The sequence below is a fragment of the Salvia hispanica genome, chromosome 4 (genome assembly GCF_029641045.1).
Source record: "Salvia hispanica isolate PSC_SH4W2 chromosome 4, Shi_PSC_v1, whole genome shotgun sequence".
In the NCBI taxonomy this organism is placed as follows: Eukaryota; Viridiplantae; Streptophyta; class Magnoliopsida; order Lamiales; family Lamiaceae; genus Salvia; species Salvia hispanica.
This window is the reverse complement of record NC_142695.1, coordinates 5,731,396-5,753,858: the sequence shown is the minus strand read 5'-3', so window position 1 is coordinate 5,753,858 and position 22,463 is coordinate 5,731,396. Positions and strand designations below refer to the sequence as shown.

General features: G+C 34.4%; 2 protein-coding genes and 1 pseudogene across 4 annotated transcripts; all 3 read right to left on the bottom strand.

Annotated features, from left to right (window-relative positions):
- Nucleotides 1-1,687: 1,687 nt before the first annotated feature.
- Nucleotides 1,688-7,176, bottom strand: LOC125196989 (late blight resistance protein R1-A-like; annotated as a pseudogene). The gene is made up of 2 exons (XR_016128878.1): nucleotides 4,475-7,176; nucleotides 1,688-2,488 (listed from the first exon to the last, which is right to left on the bottom strand). The product of XR_016128878.1 is annotated as a late blight resistance protein R1-A-like (transcript).
- Nucleotides 7,177-12,961: 5,785 nt separating this feature from the next.
- Nucleotides 12,962-13,678, bottom strand: LOC125192963 (large ribosomal subunit protein eL29z-like). The gene is made up of 3 exons (XM_048090651.2): nucleotides 13,536-13,678; nucleotides 13,318-13,448; nucleotides 12,962-13,243 (listed from the first exon to the last, which is right to left on the bottom strand). Exons 2-3 carry the CDS (start codon nucleotides 13,417-13,419, stop codon nucleotides 13,160-13,162), a joined length of 186 nt encoding a protein of 61 aa, XP_047946608.1. The 5' UTR covers nucleotides 13,420-13,448; nucleotides 13,536-13,678; the 3' UTR covers nucleotides 12,962-13,159.
- Nucleotides 13,679-14,608: 930 nt separating this feature from the next.
- LOC125194321 (calmodulin-binding transcription activator 6) lies at nucleotides 14,609-20,757 on the bottom strand. Of its 2 annotated transcripts, none has more exons than XM_048092483.2 (13): nucleotides 20,460-20,757; nucleotides 19,875-20,000; nucleotides 19,598-19,713; nucleotides 19,243-19,331; nucleotides 19,093-19,138; nucleotides 18,909-19,017; nucleotides 18,541-18,660; nucleotides 18,392-18,450; nucleotides 17,874-18,296; nucleotides 16,802-17,502; nucleotides 15,793-16,339; nucleotides 15,112-15,414; nucleotides 14,609-15,017 (listed from the first exon to the last, which is right to left on the bottom strand). In XM_048092483.2, the coding sequence occupies exons 1-13, from the start codon at nucleotides 20,509-20,511 to the stop codon at nucleotides 14,973-14,975; spliced, it is 2,736 nt and encodes a 911-aa protein (XP_047948440.1). In that variant the 5' UTR covers nucleotides 20,512-20,757; the 3' UTR covers nucleotides 14,609-14,972. The 2 variants fall into 2 exon arrangements, with proteins under 2 accessions (XP_047948440.1, XP_047948439.1); XM_048092482.2 differs by having other exon boundaries at nucleotides 18,909-19,023; nucleotides 20,460-20,756.
- Between the last annotated feature and the right edge of the window lie 1,706 nt (nucleotides 20,758-22,463).

Sequence of the window (22,463 nt, the reverse complement as noted above, 5' to 3'; positions counted from 1 at the left end):
AGTGGGGGAGAGATTTTCGAATTTGTTGAGGAGTGGGGCGCCGGTTTTGTGATCTCTAGGGTTAGGGTTTCTCTCCTATTTATAGAGTCACAAATAATATCCCAATAATTAATTAAATAAAAGATTTGGGAGAGATTTGGTAGAGAATATGGGGGAGTGGCGTTAAATTTGTTGAGAAGTAAGAGGATTTTCGAAAATTAGGCTTAAATAATTAGCCTATGATTTAATTTGAATATTTCACGGAGTAGAATAATATATCACGGAGCAAGAATAAATAATTAAATCTCCCCAATTATAGCCAAAAGTGGCGTGTATTTTCCTCTTCCAACAAGGAATAAATTCAAATCCTAATTTAATTAGGATATGGTAAGATCTTAGATTTGGCAAGATATGCTAGGATATTTTAGCATATTTATATTTATTCATGGAATAGAATAAATAAGAGGTCAAATAATAAAATAATTCTCTCTTCTCCAAACTATGAGATTTTCGAAAATCTCATGGGAATAAATCAAGGTGGAGTTCGAAAATTCCATGTAGGAATTATAGAGTATTTGGACTTTGGATTTAATTTGGATAATTATCCCAAACAAATAATTAAATCCAAGAATAATATTATTTCTTCTCCAATATATATATTGGCCGAAAATTCCACATAACAAATATGTTCCTATTTAATTCTCACTCATCCCTTAGGAAAATAAATAATAATTTCCCCACAATTATATTTCTCCGCATCAAAATATTCACATATTCCAAATCAATCATCTCTTCACTTTCACTTCATTTTCTCATCGCATTGATCTTTCAACGGCCACGTCATTTTTCCACATCTTTGACTATTCAATAGCCACGTCAACATTTCAACAAGTTGACTATTCAACTCAATTAAAATTCACATATGCAATTAGGTCACATAGACACTATGCAATTTATTACTCATCAAATAATTCACATATCATAGCATTTAAGGCATTTAATGCAAAAATTTTATAACCCGAAAAATTAGGGTTTAAAAAAGTGGGGCGTTACAATACCAAACCTAACAATACATTCAGCTCAAGAGGTGTAATCAAATACAAACTCATAACTATTATACAAACTACAAACTTTAATCTCATCCACTACTTATGTCAAATCTATGGTTAAATAATGGGCTAAATTTCGATGTCAATAGATAGCCACAATTCTGTCAATAGGGGTAGATATGGAATGGGATTGTGTCATCAATTACAAACGTCCCTAATTTCACTCCCAAACTGCCATACCACTAACAATAATATTCTGTAACAACTTACTCCATGAAAAGTCAACGATCGTCCCTAATTTATCTTTAAACTCCCAGAATACAAATATTCACATATTTGAAAGAGATTACATTCAATAAATCAATATTCTACATTTTCTCTCCGTATTAATCTTCTCTAGTGTAAACTCCACGGATCTATTAACGAATGTCATCAAATTGATGCAATTTTGTTATTTTTTCAAATATATAAACAAATGTCAAAATATTTTTTATTTATGCAGTTTCAATTAATTTTTCACAGCAAGGATTTTCTTCCATAATTAAACCCTCTACAAAGAATCCACCTGAATAACAACACTTTGTCATAACGAAACAAATCAACACCATTTCATAAGGAAACTTGTTCAAAATGAAATGCATTTAAAATGTAAACGGAGAGAATGGCAATACCATGTTTCATAACTTGAAACAAATTCCTAATGTTTATAATTCATTTTAACAAAAGTGATTGCTTCTCAAGCCAAAACATTCCAATATCAATATTCAAAAACTACCATTAACATGTAAAAAACATATTTTCAATTCCAAATCAACTCAATTCAACTTGTTTTTCTTCCTCGCGGGCTCATTGTGTTGCTCGTTGCTGGGAGCCTTGTTCAACATGTTATTCACTTGCCTCGCATAATCTGTTCTGAAATTAGGAGTCACGATGATGTAAGTACTCATGTAGGACGTGAACCTTTCTCTGGCAATGTTGAACGGTGCAAGGAGCATGGTCTTGCAATACCTTCCTCTCAAAATCTACAGAATCCTCACACTAACTCCTTGAAGACCAATAGTCATTAAATTGGCAAGGTTACCCATGTAAGTCTCCTTGTGTCTCATCAGGAATACTGTTGAGTCATTAGTGGGCTTGATTGTCTTCCCGGGCAAGTCCAGCAAACGCGTTCTACGCTCCTTGATTATTACTTCAGACAATGCGTGCAGTCCCTTGGACTTGAGATAAAAACCGAGAAAACCCCTCTGCAAAAAAGATCAGTTGTAATGTAAGCTCTTTCATGTCAGCCTTGATCCATATATGTAAATAATGTCGAGAAATATTTCCATCAGCAAGTTGGAATGTCAACCAAATTTCAAAGGGAATGATCACACAGTAGGATTTGACTGTAAACTGGATGAAGTGGAAGCACTCCAGCCAGATGTACAAAGACAGCAGCCATAGCAGCTTTTGCAAGCTTCCTGTGCTGCACAGATAACAATTTAGCTTTGTTGCTTTACTTGAACAGTGGATAATGTCAACAATAAATGTGTAGTGTTTTTACTTAGCTTAAATGAAATCACATTAAGATTATAAACATTCCAAAAACACATAAGCAACATATCAGTAAAGGACTCAGTAATTATACAATGAAAAACATAGCCGATTTGACCTACAACAAATCAGTAAAGGACTCAGTCCCTATACACAATCTCAACAGCCAATATCAACAAAAATAGTACGATGTCAACAGCAAATATTACCAAAAAAGTTCAACAAATGTCAATGAGAGCAACAAATGAGAGCAAAAGTTGCAAAAGATGGTGTTTGCTGAAACACCAAAATGAGTTCAACTCGTATTAAAATGTCACCATTCTGTGGTGACAATGTGTAGGCCACATTAAGCTATGTCAGTGAGAGCAATAAATGTCCACACATATGTCAACACAGAATGTCAATAAAAAAAGCCTAACAAATTAAGCAAAAAAACCGTGTGGGTGTAACAAAAAATGTCAACAATATCAACAAAAACATCTAACCATACCCTTTGTAAATGTCAACAGCAATATTAAGCTCACATAAAAAAACAGACTCAATGTCAACATCTTATTTCAACGACAAGAGATTAGTAGATAATGTCAACAGCTCAGAGATCAACAACAACATAAAGTCACTATTGTTTCCACAGTCAGTGAGCAATGTCAATTACAGCACCAAATAAAAGATTTAATTCATATTATTTCATTGTCAACACCATCTTATTTCAATGTCAACACAATCTCATTTCCACATCCATCATAAAATTCCAAAAAAATAAGAAAAATTTTCACAACAATTGGATTTAAAGTCTAACCCCCAGAACAACAGAAAAGGGGGGGGGGGGGTGTTGTTAATTCGTGTGGAATTCTCAACAAAACAAACAAAACAACGAACTATAAAGCGAAAATCTGTGTGGGATTTATGGTTTCTGAACAGAACGAACTTAAATCGAATCTAAATGCCAATAAAAGGAGGAAAAGTAGTTAATTGGACCAAAATAAAACAAAATTACAGGTCTAAAATGAGAGGACTGAAAATTGCAGGACTAAAAAATGTCACCACGGTTTGAAACTAGGGTTTTTTTCGCTGGATATCTCACCTTCGACTGACTCAACAGACTTCTTTAGCAACAAAATTACAGGAATAAAAAATGTCACCACGGTTCCAGGGTTCTCGCCGGATAACTCAGCATGTCGTCGGACAGAACTCATGTCGCCGCCGCCGAGAACTCGCTTCAACACCGCCGATGAATTGATTACGCCGCCACACACGATTCAGTCCAATGAAGGCGATTAAGTTCAGAGGAGAGTCGAAAAGGTGGAATGGGGGAAAGAAGAGAGAGGAGACGTGAATAGTAGGCGGGATTTCATAATCTCAACAAAATTAATGATTTCAGCTTCTTTTTTTTACCCTAAATTACCCTTTGTTGACTGATTTAATAGGAAACGTTGACATTTGAAGATCCCATATATTAAGACCGTAGATTAATTATAACGAGAGGCTGAGATTTAAGTTTGTAGTTTGTACATTAAAGGGGTTAGTAGATTATCATGACCCTTCAGCTCAAACTATTAGAAATGGACAACATAGATTGACAAAATTTAAGAGATTTTAATACGCCCCTGCAATTGTGGGCCAGAATGGCATATTAGACTTTCATAATGTGAGTAGGCAAAACAAGAGAGAGAGAGATGAAATTCATCATCGATTTAATACAATATTAGAAATGAGTCACTCACCGTCATAATATGTGGGACCTAATTTAAGAGATTTTAACACAAACTAAGAGTGATTCTTGCTTTTGGTTGAAAATATTCAAATCGTTACACCATACAAACGACATACATCACAAGTAGTAATCAAAAAAATAAATATACCAACTATGTTAGGGGGAAAAGAATAGTCACAAATGGAGCATGTATATTTACCTCTTGGGTTCTAACGCAGAATCAATTTGAGGTCAAAGTTGTCGTACTCTTCTTGCTGCACCTTTAGAATTTGTTGTGCCGAGGCCACTATAGAAGCGCCGCATTCATAAATACCAACATGTTGGAGAGTTGAGATATCTCCAATGGCGCTGGGGATTTCCTCTAGCTTATAGCACTTGTATACAAACAGCGTCCGGAGTTTAGGGAAGTTGGTCTCATCGGCTTTCCAGCGCACCAGATTTAAGGATTGCAACTGTAGGAACAACAGTGAGTGAAATTCACCTCCTTCTGTCACCTCCCACTCTTCCTCTGCCTCTCCCTCTCTTTCAAATACACATTTATATATTTTCAGCACTTCCAGATTCGGTAGTGTACACAGAGTTGTCAACAAACTCCTAAATACTACACAACCAGCAAGAGTTAACTTTCTAAGATTAGATGGAAATCTGAGTTTGTGCAGAAAACGGCAACCATCTTTATCCAATTCAGATCCGCAATGCAATATTTCGAGCTTGTGAAGATGGCTAAGATCAACTTCAATGTTTGGTGAGTCTTCATAATGGATTCCCAAGTTTGTGATATTTCGAATTCTTTCAGAAAAGCCACTACTAATCAGCATAGGAGTAACCCTCACCTTGGAAAGCGTCTGCAGCTTCTTAAAATCATATAATAACTTCGGGATTGCGAGTATTGTCCCCTTCAACTTAATATGTATTAGCTCATGCATCTCCCATAATTCAGATGGCACATAGGGCACATAATGTGTAGAAATCAAGGTTTGCAGATTATGCAATCTTGATATTCCCTTAGGTAAACCCGAAGAGCAGTTGATAGCTAAGTAGCGTAAGTTCACAAGTTGTAATATTTCTTTTGGGAACTCCTCCAATATCATACCCAATACATCTAGCACCCTAACTAATCTTAATATGCCAAAAACAGGAGATATATTAATCTTATCTTTAGTGCATATAAAAGATCGGGCAAGTGGCATTAATTGTGGTGAAGCACACACATCTTCCATGTCATATGACGAGTCAACACTTACATGCCTCATCGAATCCTTAACGTGTAAAAACTTCTCCTCATTAGCTTTCCTTTTGCATAAATCCCTCAAAAGATCATGGATAGAGTAACTCAATGCTTTGTCATTGCACTTTATTCATCTAACCCAAAGCAGATTCCTCTCCACGAGAACTTTTAAATAATCCTTAGCTACTTCCTCCAAACTCTTATTACCATTAGATTTCACAAATCCCTCAGCTATCCATAGACTCATAAGTCTAGATCCTTTAATCTCATAATCTTCTGGAAAAGCTCCCATATATAAGAAACATGGTTTCAAGTAAATGGGTAAGTGGTTATAACTCAAGGAAAATATATTGGAGAACCGCTCCTGAGATTTAACAATTGAATCTTTTACATTTGTTGAAAGATGCTCCCACACATCTATTGATCTTTCGACCTTTGACAATAGCCCACCAATCACATGAATGGCTAGTGGAAGCCCACCGCAATCACTCGCAATCTTAGTTCCTATCTCTTGTAATTCAAGAGGGCAATCATCTTCTCCAAATACTGTTTGGCGAAGTAGATCCCAACTTGCTGACATATTAAGCAATTGCATGTCATGATGCATACTCTTAGAGTTTGCAATATATTGGGCCACATCAGATTCCCTGGTGGTGATCATAATACGACTCCTATCATTGTTGTCTGGAAAATACATCCTTATCTCATCCCAAAACTTGGTACTCCATATATCATCTAACACAATCATGTATCTGCGCCCTAACAACCTCTTATACAATATATCTTTCAACTCATTTTCATTACATCCATTTAGTTCATCATCAATCTTTCCATTTGGGAGACGAAGAAGACTTAATAGAATATCTCGCATATTGGGAAGTTGTGAAATTGCAGCCCAACCACGATAATCAAAGTGAGTAATAATGAGTTGATCATCATAAAGATTTCGAGCAAGAGTGGACTTACCTATGCCACCCATTCCAGTAATAGGGATGATCTGCAGCTTGGTCTGCATATTTGTAAGTCGATCCTTCAACTGCAGCAGATCTGCATCAACTCCCACCAAATCGCTCTTGGAGCTCGACAAAGGAGCACCAGCTGGAATCTTAATTTCCTCCACCTCCACGAGCTTAATAGATTCAAGTTGTTGAATTGCTTGATGCAGATCATGTGAGGATGAAGCGCCACTGGATGATGAAAGGCCAGTTGAGATGGTCTTCACAACTTGTTCCGTTGCAGAATCAAGCTGTTGTAATACTCTGTGTAGATATGGTGTGGAGAAAGTTAGCCTTCCGCCTCGACGTGTGGAAAGCAATTGAACCATGTTTGATTCAATAATATCTTCAGCTTTATATGAAACATCTCTGATTCGGCTCTCCAAATTACTTGGTATATTGTTGAGTGAAGGCTTTTCAAGAATCTGCTGCAGAGACTCAGCTTTATGGAGTAGGGTTCGGAGTTGTGGTGTGTTGCGATCAAAATACCAGCGTGTTTGTTGAGGATCAAGGATTTCCTGTAGGATGGTGATGAGGGATTGAAGGTTGTAAGCCATTTTCGAATCTCTTCTCAATTCTCACTCGAAAAAAGAATTGCAGAATCTATGACAAGTTGATCCACAACTCTGACCTCAAGAATGAGTGGTCGACACTACTACAATAATTGCCCGATTCCAAAAAGTGTGCAAATAATAGATGACAAGTTGACGGCAGTATTGAAATTAAAAATAAATTGTACTCCCACCGTCCCCGATTAAGAGTCACACTTTGATCGGGCACGGGTTTTAAGAAATGTAAAGAAAAGTTGATTGAAAAAGTTAGTGGAATATGAGACCCACTTTTTTATATGGTTTTATAATAAAATGTGAGTGAAGTGAGTTAGTGGAATGTGAGACCTACTTACCATTTATGGTAAAAATGAAGTGTGACTCTTAATTGGAGACGGACCGAAATGGAAAAATGTGACTCTTAATCAGGTAGGGCGGGAGTAATTAGTTGATATTGTTTTTCTTTTATTAGATAGTGTTTAGTTGTTAGTTGGTAGTTTATATTTTTTTTCTTAGTCTTATAACGCATCTCACCGTAATTTGTAAATTAACACTTCCAAAAATGTAGTTAATTAATGAAATTTTTCCTTTTTCGCTCTTCTCTCCCGCACTACAATTTTTCCCCAATTTTATCAGTTTCTTCGTGCTTCATTGATGGAGGTTTCAATACAAATCAATTCTACATTTTCAACCGTTTACGTGTAATCCAACTCTAACCCCACCTCAAGGAGTAGTTGAATCTATGACAATAAATGCCCGATTCGAAATTGAGTAGTTTATATACTCCCTCCGTATCATAAATATATGGACATTTGAGATAACATGAAATTAATGCACAATTAATAAAATAAGAGAAAGATAAAAATAAAAAAGTTATTATAGTATTATCAGTGAAAAATGGGAGATACCTTATTAGAGAGAAGAAGATACCAAAAATAAAATGAGATATTTTTATGAGACATCCTAAAATGAAAAATGTCCTTATTTTTATGAAACGGAGAGAGTATTGTTTACTAGGTGCATAAATTATGATAAGTGGCTAATCCAGACCCCGAAAAATGGCGGGAGCGGAATTTAATATTTTAAATATTATTATAATTTAATATTTAAATAATAAATAAATAATATTTTATTAATATTCAAGAAGTGATACCATAAGTAATACTCCCTCCGTCCCCCAATAGGACTCACTCTTATTGTAGACAAAGAAAAATGTAAAGAATAGAGGGTTGAAAAAGTTAGTAGAATATGAGTCTCACTTTTTTATATTAGTCTATACATAGATAAAAGGCGAGTTTTGGCCTTACTTTTGAATATTTATAAGTTTTAGGTATGAATTTAAATAATTATAAATTTGGGCAAAATTTTCAATAAATCTATATATTTGTTCACCAAATTTTATAACCGTCTCTAATTCAGGTGTTTTATATTTTTCGTTCATGATGATCATTGCAGTTACAATCATGAATGATTGAATATTAATATGGTGTAGACTCTATCATTAAAATACAAGGTTATAATTCATAGCATAAGTAACGTAGATTTAAAGAATTACTACCATCACTACAAATTAAATACACAAAAGTTTATTGGATGCGAAAGTTTTATTTTATACTGCTCCATATTTTATAATATATTAAGTAGATAATAAAGGTTTATTTGACAATTGACATTAAAAAGAAATTAAAGAGGAGTGGAATATTGACGGTCGTTACACTAATACAAAAAATTTGTAAACATTTGTAAAAGTATTAAAATAGTGATTGCAACTATGTAATACGGCTCGTATGCGTATTTATATTATAATAATCCCAATAATTCATAGGAAACTTAATTGATTGTTATTTGTAACGGCAACGTTTACGTTTACGTTTACGTTTATGATGATTTCTTAATATTTTATGACAATATTTAGCATTTTCAAGCTTATAATTCACTTCTTCATTCTTTCCTCACTGCAACACAAATTTTTTTATGAAAATAAGGAATTCTAGAAAGTAGAAACCAAGGAATTCACCTTTCGGTCTACAACATAGCCGGAATTTCTAGGACTTTGTCACTCATTTGAGTATGGTGCATTCGTGTTTATGAATTAATTAATTTATGGAGCCAATTCATGTAATCTCATTGGAATGTGTTTTCCGCAATCCCATCATGATGATCTAACACCTAGCAATACCAAATCAGTCATTAGAGTCCGATGTGTGCATATTTTTTTAATGAGTAGATATGGTGACAAATCAAATGACATTTCGTTGGAATTTATTTTCCATAATCGTATGGTACGAAGTTGTTTCTTATCTTATTACGTTTTTCAGTTAATTTGTCTAAAACCATTACTATTTGGTATCAAAAGCAGAGATGGAGATGAACTTTTTAGTAAATTATTATTATTATTATTATTATTATTATTATTAACATTGTCTCAGTGTATATTTTTTTTAGATAAAATTGGTGTTGTCGTCGACCTCGGCAAGATTATCACACAATCTAATTCTCGGTTCATCGAGATTGAGATTGTTAATTCGTAGTGAGTATTGAATCATCATTTTGTTTTATTTTCTATTTAAATATTTTTTAAAAACTATTTTGCTTGCAGGAATAACATAATCTGATGTTCACAATGGGAAAATATTAACGTCTAAATATATCAATAAAAAATGTTTAATGTGGTAATTTATTAATAAATAAAGTCATAATAATATTTTATTTATATAAATATTGATAAATTATTGTGGGATTAATGTATTATTTATGATAGAAAAAATGTAAAAAAAATAAGTGAATATAGAATATTCTTTTCACTTTGACAATATGTTAGAGTTTGAGTTTGAGTTCGGGGTTGGTCGGTTGATATAAAATTACTACTATTCATTACGATACTTATTGTAAATTGTGTTTAGATTTGGTGTAAATGGTGAGTTCTCATGACTACATAAAAATAAAATTGATTTGTGCATCACACGGGTGTGATACTAGTTTTATAATAAAATGTGAATGAAGTGAGTTAGTGCAATATGAAATCTACTTACCTTTTTTTGGAGTTAGTGGAATGTGAGACCTACTTAGTATTTATGATAAAAATGAAGTGTGGTCCTATTATAGGACGGATGAAAATGACAAATTGTGACTCTTATTGTGGGACGAAAGGAGTAAAATATAAACATGCATTAGCTTGCATATATGTACATTATTCATCTAATAATATAAAATCATCATAAATATTATATACATTCAAAATCATTGTACTCCCTTCGTATACACTTTGGATTCGACACGAGTTTAAATGCAAAATTGGTAAAATAAGAGAGAAATAGAGAAAAAAAGTAATTAAAGTATTGATAGTGGAGAATGGGTTCACCTCATTAGAGATAAAAGAGTTTCAAAAATTGGAAAGTGCATATTCTTGTGGGACGGACTAAAAGAAAAGATTACAATTATTGTAGTACGGAAGGAATATATATTATGTACAAGAGTGATATAAGTAGAGTACTAAATATTTAGATTTCATAAGTATTTAAAATGTTTATTTTGTTACTTAGATAATAAGATGCAATATGATCACAAATTACAAATACTTTAGGATTAAAAAAACAATATAAATAATAATTTTTACTAAAAAAAATATAATAAAATAATATATACTTAAAAGTTTAGGTTTCATAAAGTATTTGAAGATTTAAATTTTTTAATAAGAAGAAACATGAATTGATATTGATAAAATAAAACAATAAAGAATAAAAAATTATATTCTCGTTGAGGTTGAACCCTATACCTTTTAGTTAAAACTTAAAATCCTTAAAACTATTGCACTACTAGATTTTATATGGTATTTTTTGAAACAAATAGTACTCGATATTTCTACACTTCGCAAAGGGAGCAAATATTCTATTTTCAGCTTGATTCAAGGAAAAATTTAGGCTTTTCAAACGGCTCGACTAGATTATATATGGTAATTTTTTTAACAAATAGTATGTTTGATTTGAGATTGAATCCCAACTCTAAAATAATCTCACAACTCAATCCCGTAATATTTTATCTAGAAAATCTAACACAACCATAATATATTTCACCATATCTTTAAATTCATCATTATGATATTTGGATTAAATTCAAAGAAACCAAGTCCCAAGAGTAGAGCGATTGCAATATATTTCACCATATCTTTAAATTCATCATTATGATATTTGGATTAAATTCAATGAAACCAAGTCCCAAGAGTAGAGCGATTGCAGTGCGCTTCTCATGAACAAAACCATCCATGGATTTGTTGCAGGAATTTTCTTACTATCTCGCAAAACACATTATGGAATTATTGCAATCACAAAAAAAAAAATCAAGATTAGTAATGTTCATCTAATGCGAGGAGTTCGTTCAGCAACAATGAATCAATAATCAGACTACTTATAAAAATAAAGAGGACCGAACAGGACGCATCAGTCGCATAGCACATAACCATAAACGAGTATCATGTTCTAAGGATCCTCAGTCAAGGCTCTGCGCACCAAGCCAGGAGGGTCCCCCTGTCATGGTATCAATGTCATCAAGAAAATAAAATTAACTTCCCATGCAAACCAGTACTCCCTCCGTTTCTTTATAGCTGAGTCATTTTTCCATTTCAGGAATTTCTTCATAGTTGAGTCATTTCTATATATGGTAACCTTTTTCTATTTCTTACTTTACTCTCTCTACTTTATTCACTCTACTTTATTCTCTCTACCTTTTCATCTTTCTTACTTTTTTATCTATTTATTTAACACACCTAATATTCCTATCTAAAACTCCATGCCGAAAAGTTTCGCCTAAACTATGGCGAAACGGAGGGAGTATTTAATAAGGAAAATAAAAAAATGTCTAACCATCAAATAACAGTGTTACCAGTATTTAATAAGGAAAATAAAAAAATGTCTAACCATCAAATAACAGTGTTATTAAACGTAACTTATCGCAAAGCTGGAAGTTAAATATCTCAAAGAATGCCCAAAACTGAATCAAACTTCAAAGAATGGACAAAAAATAACAATAATGTTGTAGGTTGAAACAGAACCAAGCAATCTGCTATACAAATAAGGAGCAACATTCAAATGAAACCGTCATTCCTATTTAAAATTAGAAAATAAAGAATTTAAAAACCAAAACACTAGTAGTAACAAATGTTCAGAGTAAATAGACTAGAAACTCAATTTTACCAACAGTTTTGCCTAAACAGCATACGCTTATACTACCTGTTTGAAGGTACAAAAAACAAAGTTATGCAAAATGAAATAAAAATTTGAAGTTATCAATCACAACTTAACAAACACAGTTTGAACTGCAAACAACAAAGTAAAGACCAAAGTCATAAAATGAACATAAACGCAACTCGTTAGATAACAAAAGACAACACAAGAATTCTACATAACAAGCAAAATACTGTGATATAATCATTTCACACAAACAATAAGATGCTCGGTTTGAGCTCCATACCGCACATAAAAGGTAGCATCAAAGCACAGTAAAACAAATAGTACAAACACATCAGTAAAGCTCCGTTAAACAATGAAATTCCTGATTTAGACTCAACGTCAACAGCAAAAGATACACTGGGTAAGACTAAAGCAATCAAAAAATAATTACACAAGCATCACCATCTTCTTATAATACTCATGTTAAGCAAAACCTAAGAACATCATTCGGAGCTACAGAGATCAGTGCAACCGAACTGAATATGGAGTAGTACATTACAGCACAGACAAGATACAAAAGCTACAAACTGAAGTATTTGATCAGTTAGTCTCACAATCAACAATTAAGATTCTAAAATTACTAAACATAACTACATAATCTCATAGGCATTAGCAATTTCCTAACTATGGACCTAATTTCATAGCAACAAATAAAGAAATTAAAGTCAATGATAACGAACACAAGTATAATAAGCTCCCAAATTCAAATATCTGATAACTTCATATCAAAAAAAGAGGTGAAATAACACTATATAATCCAATACAACGCCATATCAAAAATCCTAAAACAGATATTAAAAACCCTAATCCCTGATCCCCAAAAATCATCATTTTTGCCCATACAAAATGACTAAGATGGGATTAGGGTAAATACGTAATTCGAAGAATCTATTCTTCCCCGCTGGCGGCCTCGCCGCTCTTCTTGTTGTGCTTCTTCGCATACCTCTGGTTTCTCAAGAACTTAGGATCCATCTGCACGAAAAATCGAAACAAATAAGAGAAATTCCAAATCTAAACAGAGAGAGATGGAAGAGAGAAATGCATACCCCTTTGGTGGAGGTGTGGGGGTGACGCTTGGGCTTCTTGATTCCGTTCCTGTGGGCCTTGTGCGACTGGTTGTGGGCGGTGTGATTCTTCGACTTGGCCATTTCTCTTCTCCTATGAGTTCAGAAAAACACTGCAAACAGAAACAAATCTCAATTTAAAGAAGCAACGAATAAAATTGACGCAAAATTGAAACTTTCGGGAGGGGCAGCTTCTTCACCTGGCTGAAGGAAATGCGACGGGGTGGATTTGTGAATTTTGGTTTGTTTTATAAGAAGGTTTTCAAAACCCTAGCTATGGGAGTCCAGCTAAAACGACGACGGAAATGCGGCCCATTTGTGATTGAGGTATTGGGCTCAATAATGGGTCGTGCTAGTTCTCTCTCTGCTTTCTTCTTTTTTTACACCCAACTTATTTCCTACTAGGCTACTACTCCTACTTTTTTTTATATATATAAATCAATATATTTAATCTATTTTTTTTCATCTACTTTATTTTTTCACATATCTATTTTTTCTTTTATCTCATTTTATTATGTGTTTAACTAACTAAATATTCATTTAGTGAGTATTGTATTCGCATATCTATTTTATCCTATCTTATTGTACTCTCTTCTCCCACTACAAGTGAGGCGCTCCAAATCGGACGTTGTTTTGCAAAAATGATAATAAATAGTTAGAGTTGAGATAAATTAAAATAAGTAGATGATAATGTACGTACGACTCTCTTCTATATTATTCTTTTTATTACTTTATATTCTCTCCACTCTAACTATTTATTATCATCTTTGCAAAACAACAGTAGAAAAAGATATGTCTCACTTGTAGTGGGAAAGATGGAATATCATTTAAATAATTAAAAGTTGAACTTAGACTAGTCACGGTGGAAAATCGTGGAAATGGAAATCAAAGCCAAGGTTGCTTGAGTGACAGGAGATAATTTATCAGAAAACAATAATAAACAAATCAAGAAACTTGAGAAAGCAGATCTTTGTTTCGACTTGTTGATTTCCAAGTCATCTTTATTGGTTGAGGATTATTACAAAAACTAACTAAAATTCTATATCTACTCAAAACATCAAATTTTATAATCCACCAATTGAAGAATACTATATGATACAGTATAAGGCATAAATTGGTACATAAGTGGAACTACGAACTACTATTATACACCAAGTGATTCAATCCCACAACCTACCAACCTTATGCACTTTCCAACTGAATTGCCTTTCATCATCATTTGCTTCATTATACTGATTAGGTTAAAATTATCTTCCTAAAAAACATTACTCCATATACAAATTGCATAATATTAAGTATTAAGCAAGGAGTCCAATACGCAAGTATATTGTGACATCATCACTATACACATGTGTACAATATGACATCATCAATATATATACAACATATGCAAAACACTAAAGAGGCACTATATTAGTCATTTGTGTCTAAAAAGGGGCCATCAGCAAACAAGATTCATGAGAATCAAGATCCACTAGTAAGAGAAGTGACCTCCCCCAAAACTCCATATAACTTGTAAAGGGGGAGAGATGCAATCATCCAAACAAAAGGGCCTACTCAAGTTTAAAAATTTACAAATCTACGCAGAGTCCAGTCGAGTCGAGATGAGCTTTTTTACCGTGCTAGAAACACCTTTCTCATCCCATTTCAGTATCAGAACGGAGTAGTTCTTCGTATTCCAGCTGCAAAAGAGCAACATTAATGACTATTATCAGAGCTCTGAGAAATTTTGATGAAAAACAAGGTGAAAAGTGAAGAATTATCCGTCTACCGTACTTGATTGCATTCTAGTTTCATCCTTCTGTACTCTTCCTGCGCTCGTCTCGAACGGAACATTGCCTGCACTTTGACAACGGACCTCTCGACACGCTCCTCAGCTTGCTTCCTGCTGGCCTTGAAGAAGTCCTCTTCCACGTCACTTTCTTGATTTGGATCTCGCAGAGTCTCATCAGCTTGGACTTCAAGTCCGCAGAAGCCTTTCCTTTTCCGGCGCCATCGCAGTATTGCTTTCTCGAGGATACCAACAGACCAACAGATTTTACGGTATTGCCTCCGAACTTGGAAGCCGCGGAAGTTAGCCTGCATCAAAAGAACTCGAATGAGTATCGGACCATTACTATATTGGGCAATGTGTCAATTGATGCTAGGACGTCACATCATAGTGGAACATCTCATATTGCATGTACGGATATTTGCCACGGGTCAAGGAAGTCTAAGAACTACCAAATTTTGCTTATGGACATTCTTAAGTATCTCTTATCCATGAAAATCTTACCCCCATCCCACTTCACTTGGAAGTGAGGGAGTAATATTTTTGTGAATTTTCATAAACAAAATTAGGTAACTATCTAAATATCCTCGATGTGTGGCCATTATTAGCGGATAGAATATGAGAAGTTGCATGATGATGCAATAGAGGGTCCGGCTTAAAACCGGAGCATAAGTAGCTCAACTTACCTGAATTCTAATGGCTTGACGGCGCATGGTAAGGAAATCTTTGCGGATCTTCCATGTACGGAATCTGTACTGGATCCTGGCGGCGGCCGCGATCTTTTTGCGTGTTTCGTAGTTGCGGAAAGCATGCTGGATCCTCATCGCTGCAACTATGTTTTGTGCTTCGATCTCTGGGTTCGACGCCTCAACTGCTAATGTCTGGACTTTGAGAGCATGTTCTCTGAATGCAGCCTGGATACGTGCCGCTGCATCAGCTGCTGTTCGATAAGCTGCAAGGGTATCCTTCAAATACACCTCCTCCTCGGTGAAACTCCCGGTGTCCACCATGTCATTTGTGGTTGTTTGCAGCGAGCCACTAACGTTTCCAGCCAACGTCATATCCTTAAATTGGGCAACCAAAGCCTTCTCAGCCAGAAAAGCTGCCAAACCCTCGTGACCACTCAAAGAAGCAAGATCAGCAGCAGTGCATCCACCAGGGTTTAGTGAGGTTGGATCTGTGACTAAATTTGGCTTCGCCCCGACAGATAAAAGGACTGCCACCATTTTCTCCCTGCATTTTAAACATAGACTGGATTACGTGGAAATATTTGAAGCAATTGTATTAAGGTCTTGAAACAATTTGCTAGCTAACAAACCTAGAGTGCACAATACATTCACTGTAATAAGATCCTAATTTTGATTAATAAACCATAACTTGGGATGAATAAATCCCAATTCAGGATTGTAAGCCTAATTGAAGAGGATGCACCGTGCATCAAGATGTGCACAAGTTTTTGCCAAAAAAAACAAGCTGCTGAGGTAATATGGAGCATGGAATTAAACATAAGAGACACCTATATAAAAGTTTTTTGAGGATGGTTAATTTATTATTATTATTATTATTATTATTATTATTATTATTATTATTATTATTATTATTATAATATTATTATTATTATTATTATTATTATCATGAACATCAGATTAAAGCACCAATTCACCATTATGATGCACCAAGAATCCGTGACCATACCTCCCATAATATGCAGCCCAATGCAGGGCCGTCCATCCATATTTGTCTCGATAATCCAATGATAAGCTAGAACGCGAAAACAGGCGAACTGCCCACGTATATCCAAGGACAGCGCACAAATGAATAACACCTTGACCTTGTTCGTCACGATCAGTAATATTACACCCAGTCGCCACTTTTTCTAGCAACCATTCCTGTAGCTTATTCTGCAAAGTCAATTCAAACAGCCTTTCTTTTGCCCGGGGAAAAGACATTTTCGCTTCTTCGATCATTTTCAACAAATCCCCCCATTCATGAGAAATGCCAGAAGTGTTCTTAGCAAAAACTTTGGCTTCCTTTAAAGCAGTCGGGGATGGTTTAGACGAGTAGATATTCAACAAGTCCTTGGATGATGAAAACAAAAGACGAGAAAGTCTCATCTGGAGCTGAAATTCCTCCCAATTGTCTATGTTTTCGGCTGAAACGAATCCTTTGGGTTGTATAGGAGCACGGAATTCAAAAGTGAGGACTTGGCTGATGGGTGTATGACCATCGAAAGTCATGAACAGATTCACCAATCCAGGAGCTTGAGATGAAATTAAACATCGGAATACTCCTGCTTGTACAACTTCGACTGGAATGACCAAATCTCCACAAGAAAGATACAGCTTGGAATCTGCAAGGTGTTGGTGCCCGTCACTGAAAAACCCCACTACCAAGATCTGCATATCAATCATTGAGTCAAAACACTATTTCTTGCACAAAAACTAGTTCAGAAGGTCAGTAGTAACAGGTAAATTCGAACACGAAAACAGTATTTTTATCTTTTACTGCAAATTGATGAATCTTATATTTTTGCATCCAATTTGCAGATTTTTGTGCAGCTTCTCTACTCTGTTTTTTTTTTCTAATTTGAACATTTTACTCAATTTTTACATGATTGATGATATCTAGAGACAATAACTATCCCATTTTCTCTGACATACCATTGAATCCATGAATTTCTTGCTTCATTCTCAAAGACTCGAATAGTACTTAGAGAAACAAATGGTAAGCCATGAAGCACTTTACTATTGCATTATTGGAAGTATACCTTTGTCTCCTCAGTCGAAAGAGCCCATGACGGGGAGATATCAGTTACGTTGAATATCTGCCCCAATGGAGAGTGGTGATGATTATCCTTCATGTCATACGAGAAGGATTGATGCGGATTTAAAAGTGAGGATTCCAAGGATTGATTGTCAACTGATTCCGGAGATCCCGCAATCACATGTGTTGTTCCAAAACTATCCGGTGATAGTGAACTGTCTGCACCCACGGAAAGCATGCCATTACCAGCTCCACCTAACGTCACAAGTCCGGAAATTCTAGTATCCGAACTAAAAGTTGTCTCATGGCCCACTGTCTGGTAGGATGAATTGTTGGGGATTTTGTAATTGACTGAGTGAGCAACCTGTCCAGAGTAACTGTTGTCCGAGCTTTCTGGTGATAATTTATTAGTTGATCTTGCATCATTCTGAATCAAAATGCTTATTAGTAACTCTTCATAAAAAAAACCGAGAATAAGTGGTCCGTTCTGCAAAATTTAACAAACACCATTGATCTACTTACGCTAATTTTATAGTTGTTCATGTGATGTTGATTTGGCAACTCAAATCCTGCACTATTACCTGCTAGAAAGATAAATAAATAAATAACACTGAACGCACCAAAGTTAGCTTGAACAATTTCTAAAGAAAATAAGCATGTAAGGATCATACCTTCTTGTGGTGAATTGTGGTTGTTGGGATCAATTGGCACCACAAGCTCATCCCAGTCGAGTGTATTGATCTCATGAAGTCTCTGTTCATGAGTTTTAATCACCACACTGTCATTACGCTCTGAAATATCAAGAGATAAATTGAACATTAGCGTCACCTCAAATCATGTAGATTCAAGTGCATATTTGACAAGTAATATGGAACTTATGACTATCTGTATACAATAAGGAAATTCAGGGGCATTGCTAGACAATTTTCAATCTTTAGTCGTGGCTAGCCGAAGCCTCTGTTTCTCTAAGAAGGAATACATCTCTTTCCAAGAGGAATGAACGGCTTAAAGTGCATACTTGGAGCAAATTTGATATTACCTAAGATTGGCATGCTGCCATCATAATACAGTGAGTCTATTGCAGGCTCGGATCCTTCAGGCAAAGTCCAAGTAGCAATCGGCGACTTTACCGTTGGTGCTGGGGAGTTCTGCAACTACATCAAAAGACAAAAAACACTAAGTTGCATTCAATGCAAATAAATGTTTGATTGACAGACACAAACCTCTTGAGTCTCACGATAATGCACAAGAACAATATGTTCCAGAGACCTGCAACAGATGCAGGAGTTACGGAAAAATTACTTTTAAGCTTAATACTAATTTACACATCAAAGAAAATGTCTAAACTCCAGTGGTGTTCAATGGTTACATACTTGTCAAGAAGCCAATAACATCTGCGAACAAAAGTAGTATTGTCTTCTCCATGAGCATAGTATACATGGATTCTTTCTTCGTTGCCAACCTTCATGACAACCAATACAATGCTGGCATGTCAGTGGAAGACCAAATAAATCCAGAAATTCTTAGTATCAAGTAGCTCTTCTTTGTGCAGAATAGAGAAGCGATAAATCTTCAATTTATCTTGATACATGTAACCAAAAAAATGTTTCTAAAAAGCGAATTAATCAAGAATAGACCCACTAGAGCTCATTAGAGTTCAATACTCCTTTTCCCCTAAAATAAACAACATTTAACTGTCTCCGATATTAGAACAAGAGAAGACCATACTTTTAAGTGTTCATGAGCTTCTTTAACAGTTTTTCCATCCTTCTTCTTTTTCCAGTTATGGCCATCTTTCCGAAAATTCCGGAGCATCTTACGATCAAACAACACAATTGTGCCACCTATCTCACCACAACTTCATCAAGTCAGTCAACCTGATACCAATCTCTTCCATGACCCACTCCATCCCACACAACCACGTCCATTGTTGATGTGTAGAGGAATGATTCAAGCAATTACAAATGTAAAATAAACACATAAACATAAGAAAATGTAGTATTACTTTTTGGCAAATTCATGGGTTTGACGTGAACAGAAAAATACTTGTGGTTGCTGAGAATCGCGTGAATCTCATTTGGTCGGAGCCATCTTGACGTGGCCTCCTCCGAGATATTCGGGAAATCCAAATCTGTCCAATGTCACAGTTAGCCAAATTATTCAACATAAGTAAGCACTAAGTCAGCTTCAAGTCAATCTAATCTTGCCTGAACTGCTTAACAACAACAAAAGAACTACTCACATAAACTAGCAAGATTAAGATGACTTCTTAATCAGAATCTAGAAAATAACTACACAATCAACACCTCTCATTAGAAAATCACTATCTTTCCTCTGGAAAGTAGGTCGAGGCCCTAACTTCTTATTGGTCAAAATCAGACCAAAAATAGCATAAATTCCAAAGCAGCAATAAGAGAAACCCCTCTAAATCTCATGATTGAAGGACAATAAATCCACTGAAAACCCTAAACCCAAATGTTGACCGGCAGAGATCAATTACCCCCAAAAAACTACCAAAAATTGATCAACTATCAAAAATGGAATTTAAACAAACACAACGCGGGCATGCAGAGATGAGCTAAATCAGCACCTTCCATGGTGCGGAAGCCATGAATCTCCGACCCAACTAGCCCACCCTCCATCTCTAGTCAGCAGATCACTCCTCCACGCCACCAAAAAACTGTAAAATTGTCGAGTTAAAAGATGATTTAGGTTCAGGGAAGCATCGAAAATCGGTAAAAAGGCGATCTTTTCTCCATTTTATGCTGAAGAATTCATGCTGGGAGCAGTGGCGGATTGAAAAGAATGAGAGCTGAAAAAAGGGGTGTCTGAAAATAATGGACTGATTTATGAGTGTGACGAGTCGATTGTTGACGTACAACAAATCTTGACAAGAAATTAATAATGGACTTCTTTTTTCCTTCCGTTTATATATTGCATTTATTGCTGATTTATGAACAGATAATGTAATTTAATTTGCAAAATATAACGATCTAAATGGCTAAATATTGTTTGGTAGCATTCTAAATTGATTACATCGGTAATTCATATGTGGAAAATGTGAATAAATATTATAAAATTCAATTATTAATGTAAGCATACTTGATTTAAACTCAACTAAAATAATTACATATGGAAATGTAGGGCAGTATTAGGGTGTCACCATCTCTTAAAGTAACATCATACCATCATTTCTAGCCAATCATTTGTACAGGTGGACGCATAATCAGCTGTCATATGGCAATAAAAAAAATGTTCAAGAATATAAAAAAACGGCCAGCAATATTTTATACACTATACAACAATTTTTCTCGGACAACAATATCCAACACGCTAGACAACAATCTATATTGTTGTCTAGCGTATTGAATATTGTTATGTAGCGTTTATAATATTGTTGTATATATGGTATCACGGTATCAATTTAAGAGGTGTTGTCATTTTAACACAAATCCAAAAATATATACAAACAAAATAAAAAATTGTTTAATATTGGTGTAAGCCATCTCCCACTAAAATGTGTATCCGCTAATGCTTAAAGCCTATAGGCCACTTTTATTGATTTTAAATTTGTTAAAGATTTTGTAGTCTATTCGTTTCTATGACCTTGATAGGAAATGTAGAGATCAATAGTGAATTAATGAGTATATAGTTTGAAATTAAGGTTTAGACATGACTGCAAATCATGCTTTCATTCTATTTATCATAGTACTATTTTTATTGAAATTATCTGAAATTATTTAGAATCTTACCAAGCTGGCGCATATAAAAGTCAAATAGGAGTATTAAATATTGGAGGATTATGAGGAACTTAAATTCAAGTTAAAAAGAAAATATTAAAATGAGTAATAGAAAATAAAATGATTTTAAGTTAAATAAATATATTATATTATTAAGAAAATGTACCAAATATATTATTAATAATATTTTATATTGTAAGTATATTATATTTACTCTAACTAATTATACAGTGAAAAATAAATATAATTTGTTACCGACATTTTTTTCGTCCTATCACATGCGGCTACTACATGTATAAAAACATCGTTTTACGATGAATCGATTCAATATCAAAAATTTACCGGACCGAAAATATAATTGACGTGTTAAAGTTGAATTCTTTGTTTGTTCTCACGTTTTATTATAGCATTATATACACTATTAGCTATGCCAAGACTATTAATCCAATTTACCTAATTATATAAAAAAACAAATATGTTACTAATTATAGAAATGATATACAGTACATTATTAGCTCGACAAGGCTATTAATCCACATTTACATATAATTATATAAAACAAAAATATGTCACTATGTTTAAAGAAATAATAGTATATACTTGTATTTATATGGTTACAATTCGAATTAATTGAGAGAATGAAAACGTTTTATAAATTAAGTTGTGATATGTCATCATGTCAAGTGTCACATGTCTTCTTCTTTGTAACACAATTTTGTATAATAACTTAAAAAGGCTAGAATGGCAGCTGCTTTATTGGAAAGATTTGAATTTTAGCTTATATCATCCGACATAATAAATATCAAGATTCTACAAAAGGAACAAAAAGAAAAAAAAAACATAAATTATTATCA

Coding starts and splice junctions, on each gene's coding strand:
- LOC125192963 (XM_048090651.2), bottom strand. CDS start 13,419: ATGGCCAAGTCGAAGAATCACACCGCCCACAACCAGTCGCACAAGGCC. Junction 13,244..13,317: donor CCCACACCTCCACCAAAGGG/GTATGCATTTCT, acceptor TTTTTCGTGCAG/ATGGATCCTAAGTTCTTGAG.
- LOC125194321 (XM_048092482.2), bottom strand. CDS start 20,511: ATGGAGGGTGGGCTAGTTGGGTCGGAGATTCATGGCTTCCGCACCATG. Junction 18,297..18,391: donor TGAACAACTATAAAATTAGC/GTAAGTAGATCA, acceptor ATTTTGATTCAG/AATGATGCAAGATCAACTAA. Junction 15,018..15,111: donor TGAAACTAGAATGCAATCAA/GTACGGTAGACG, acceptor GCTCTTTTGCAG/CTGGAATACGAAGAACTACT.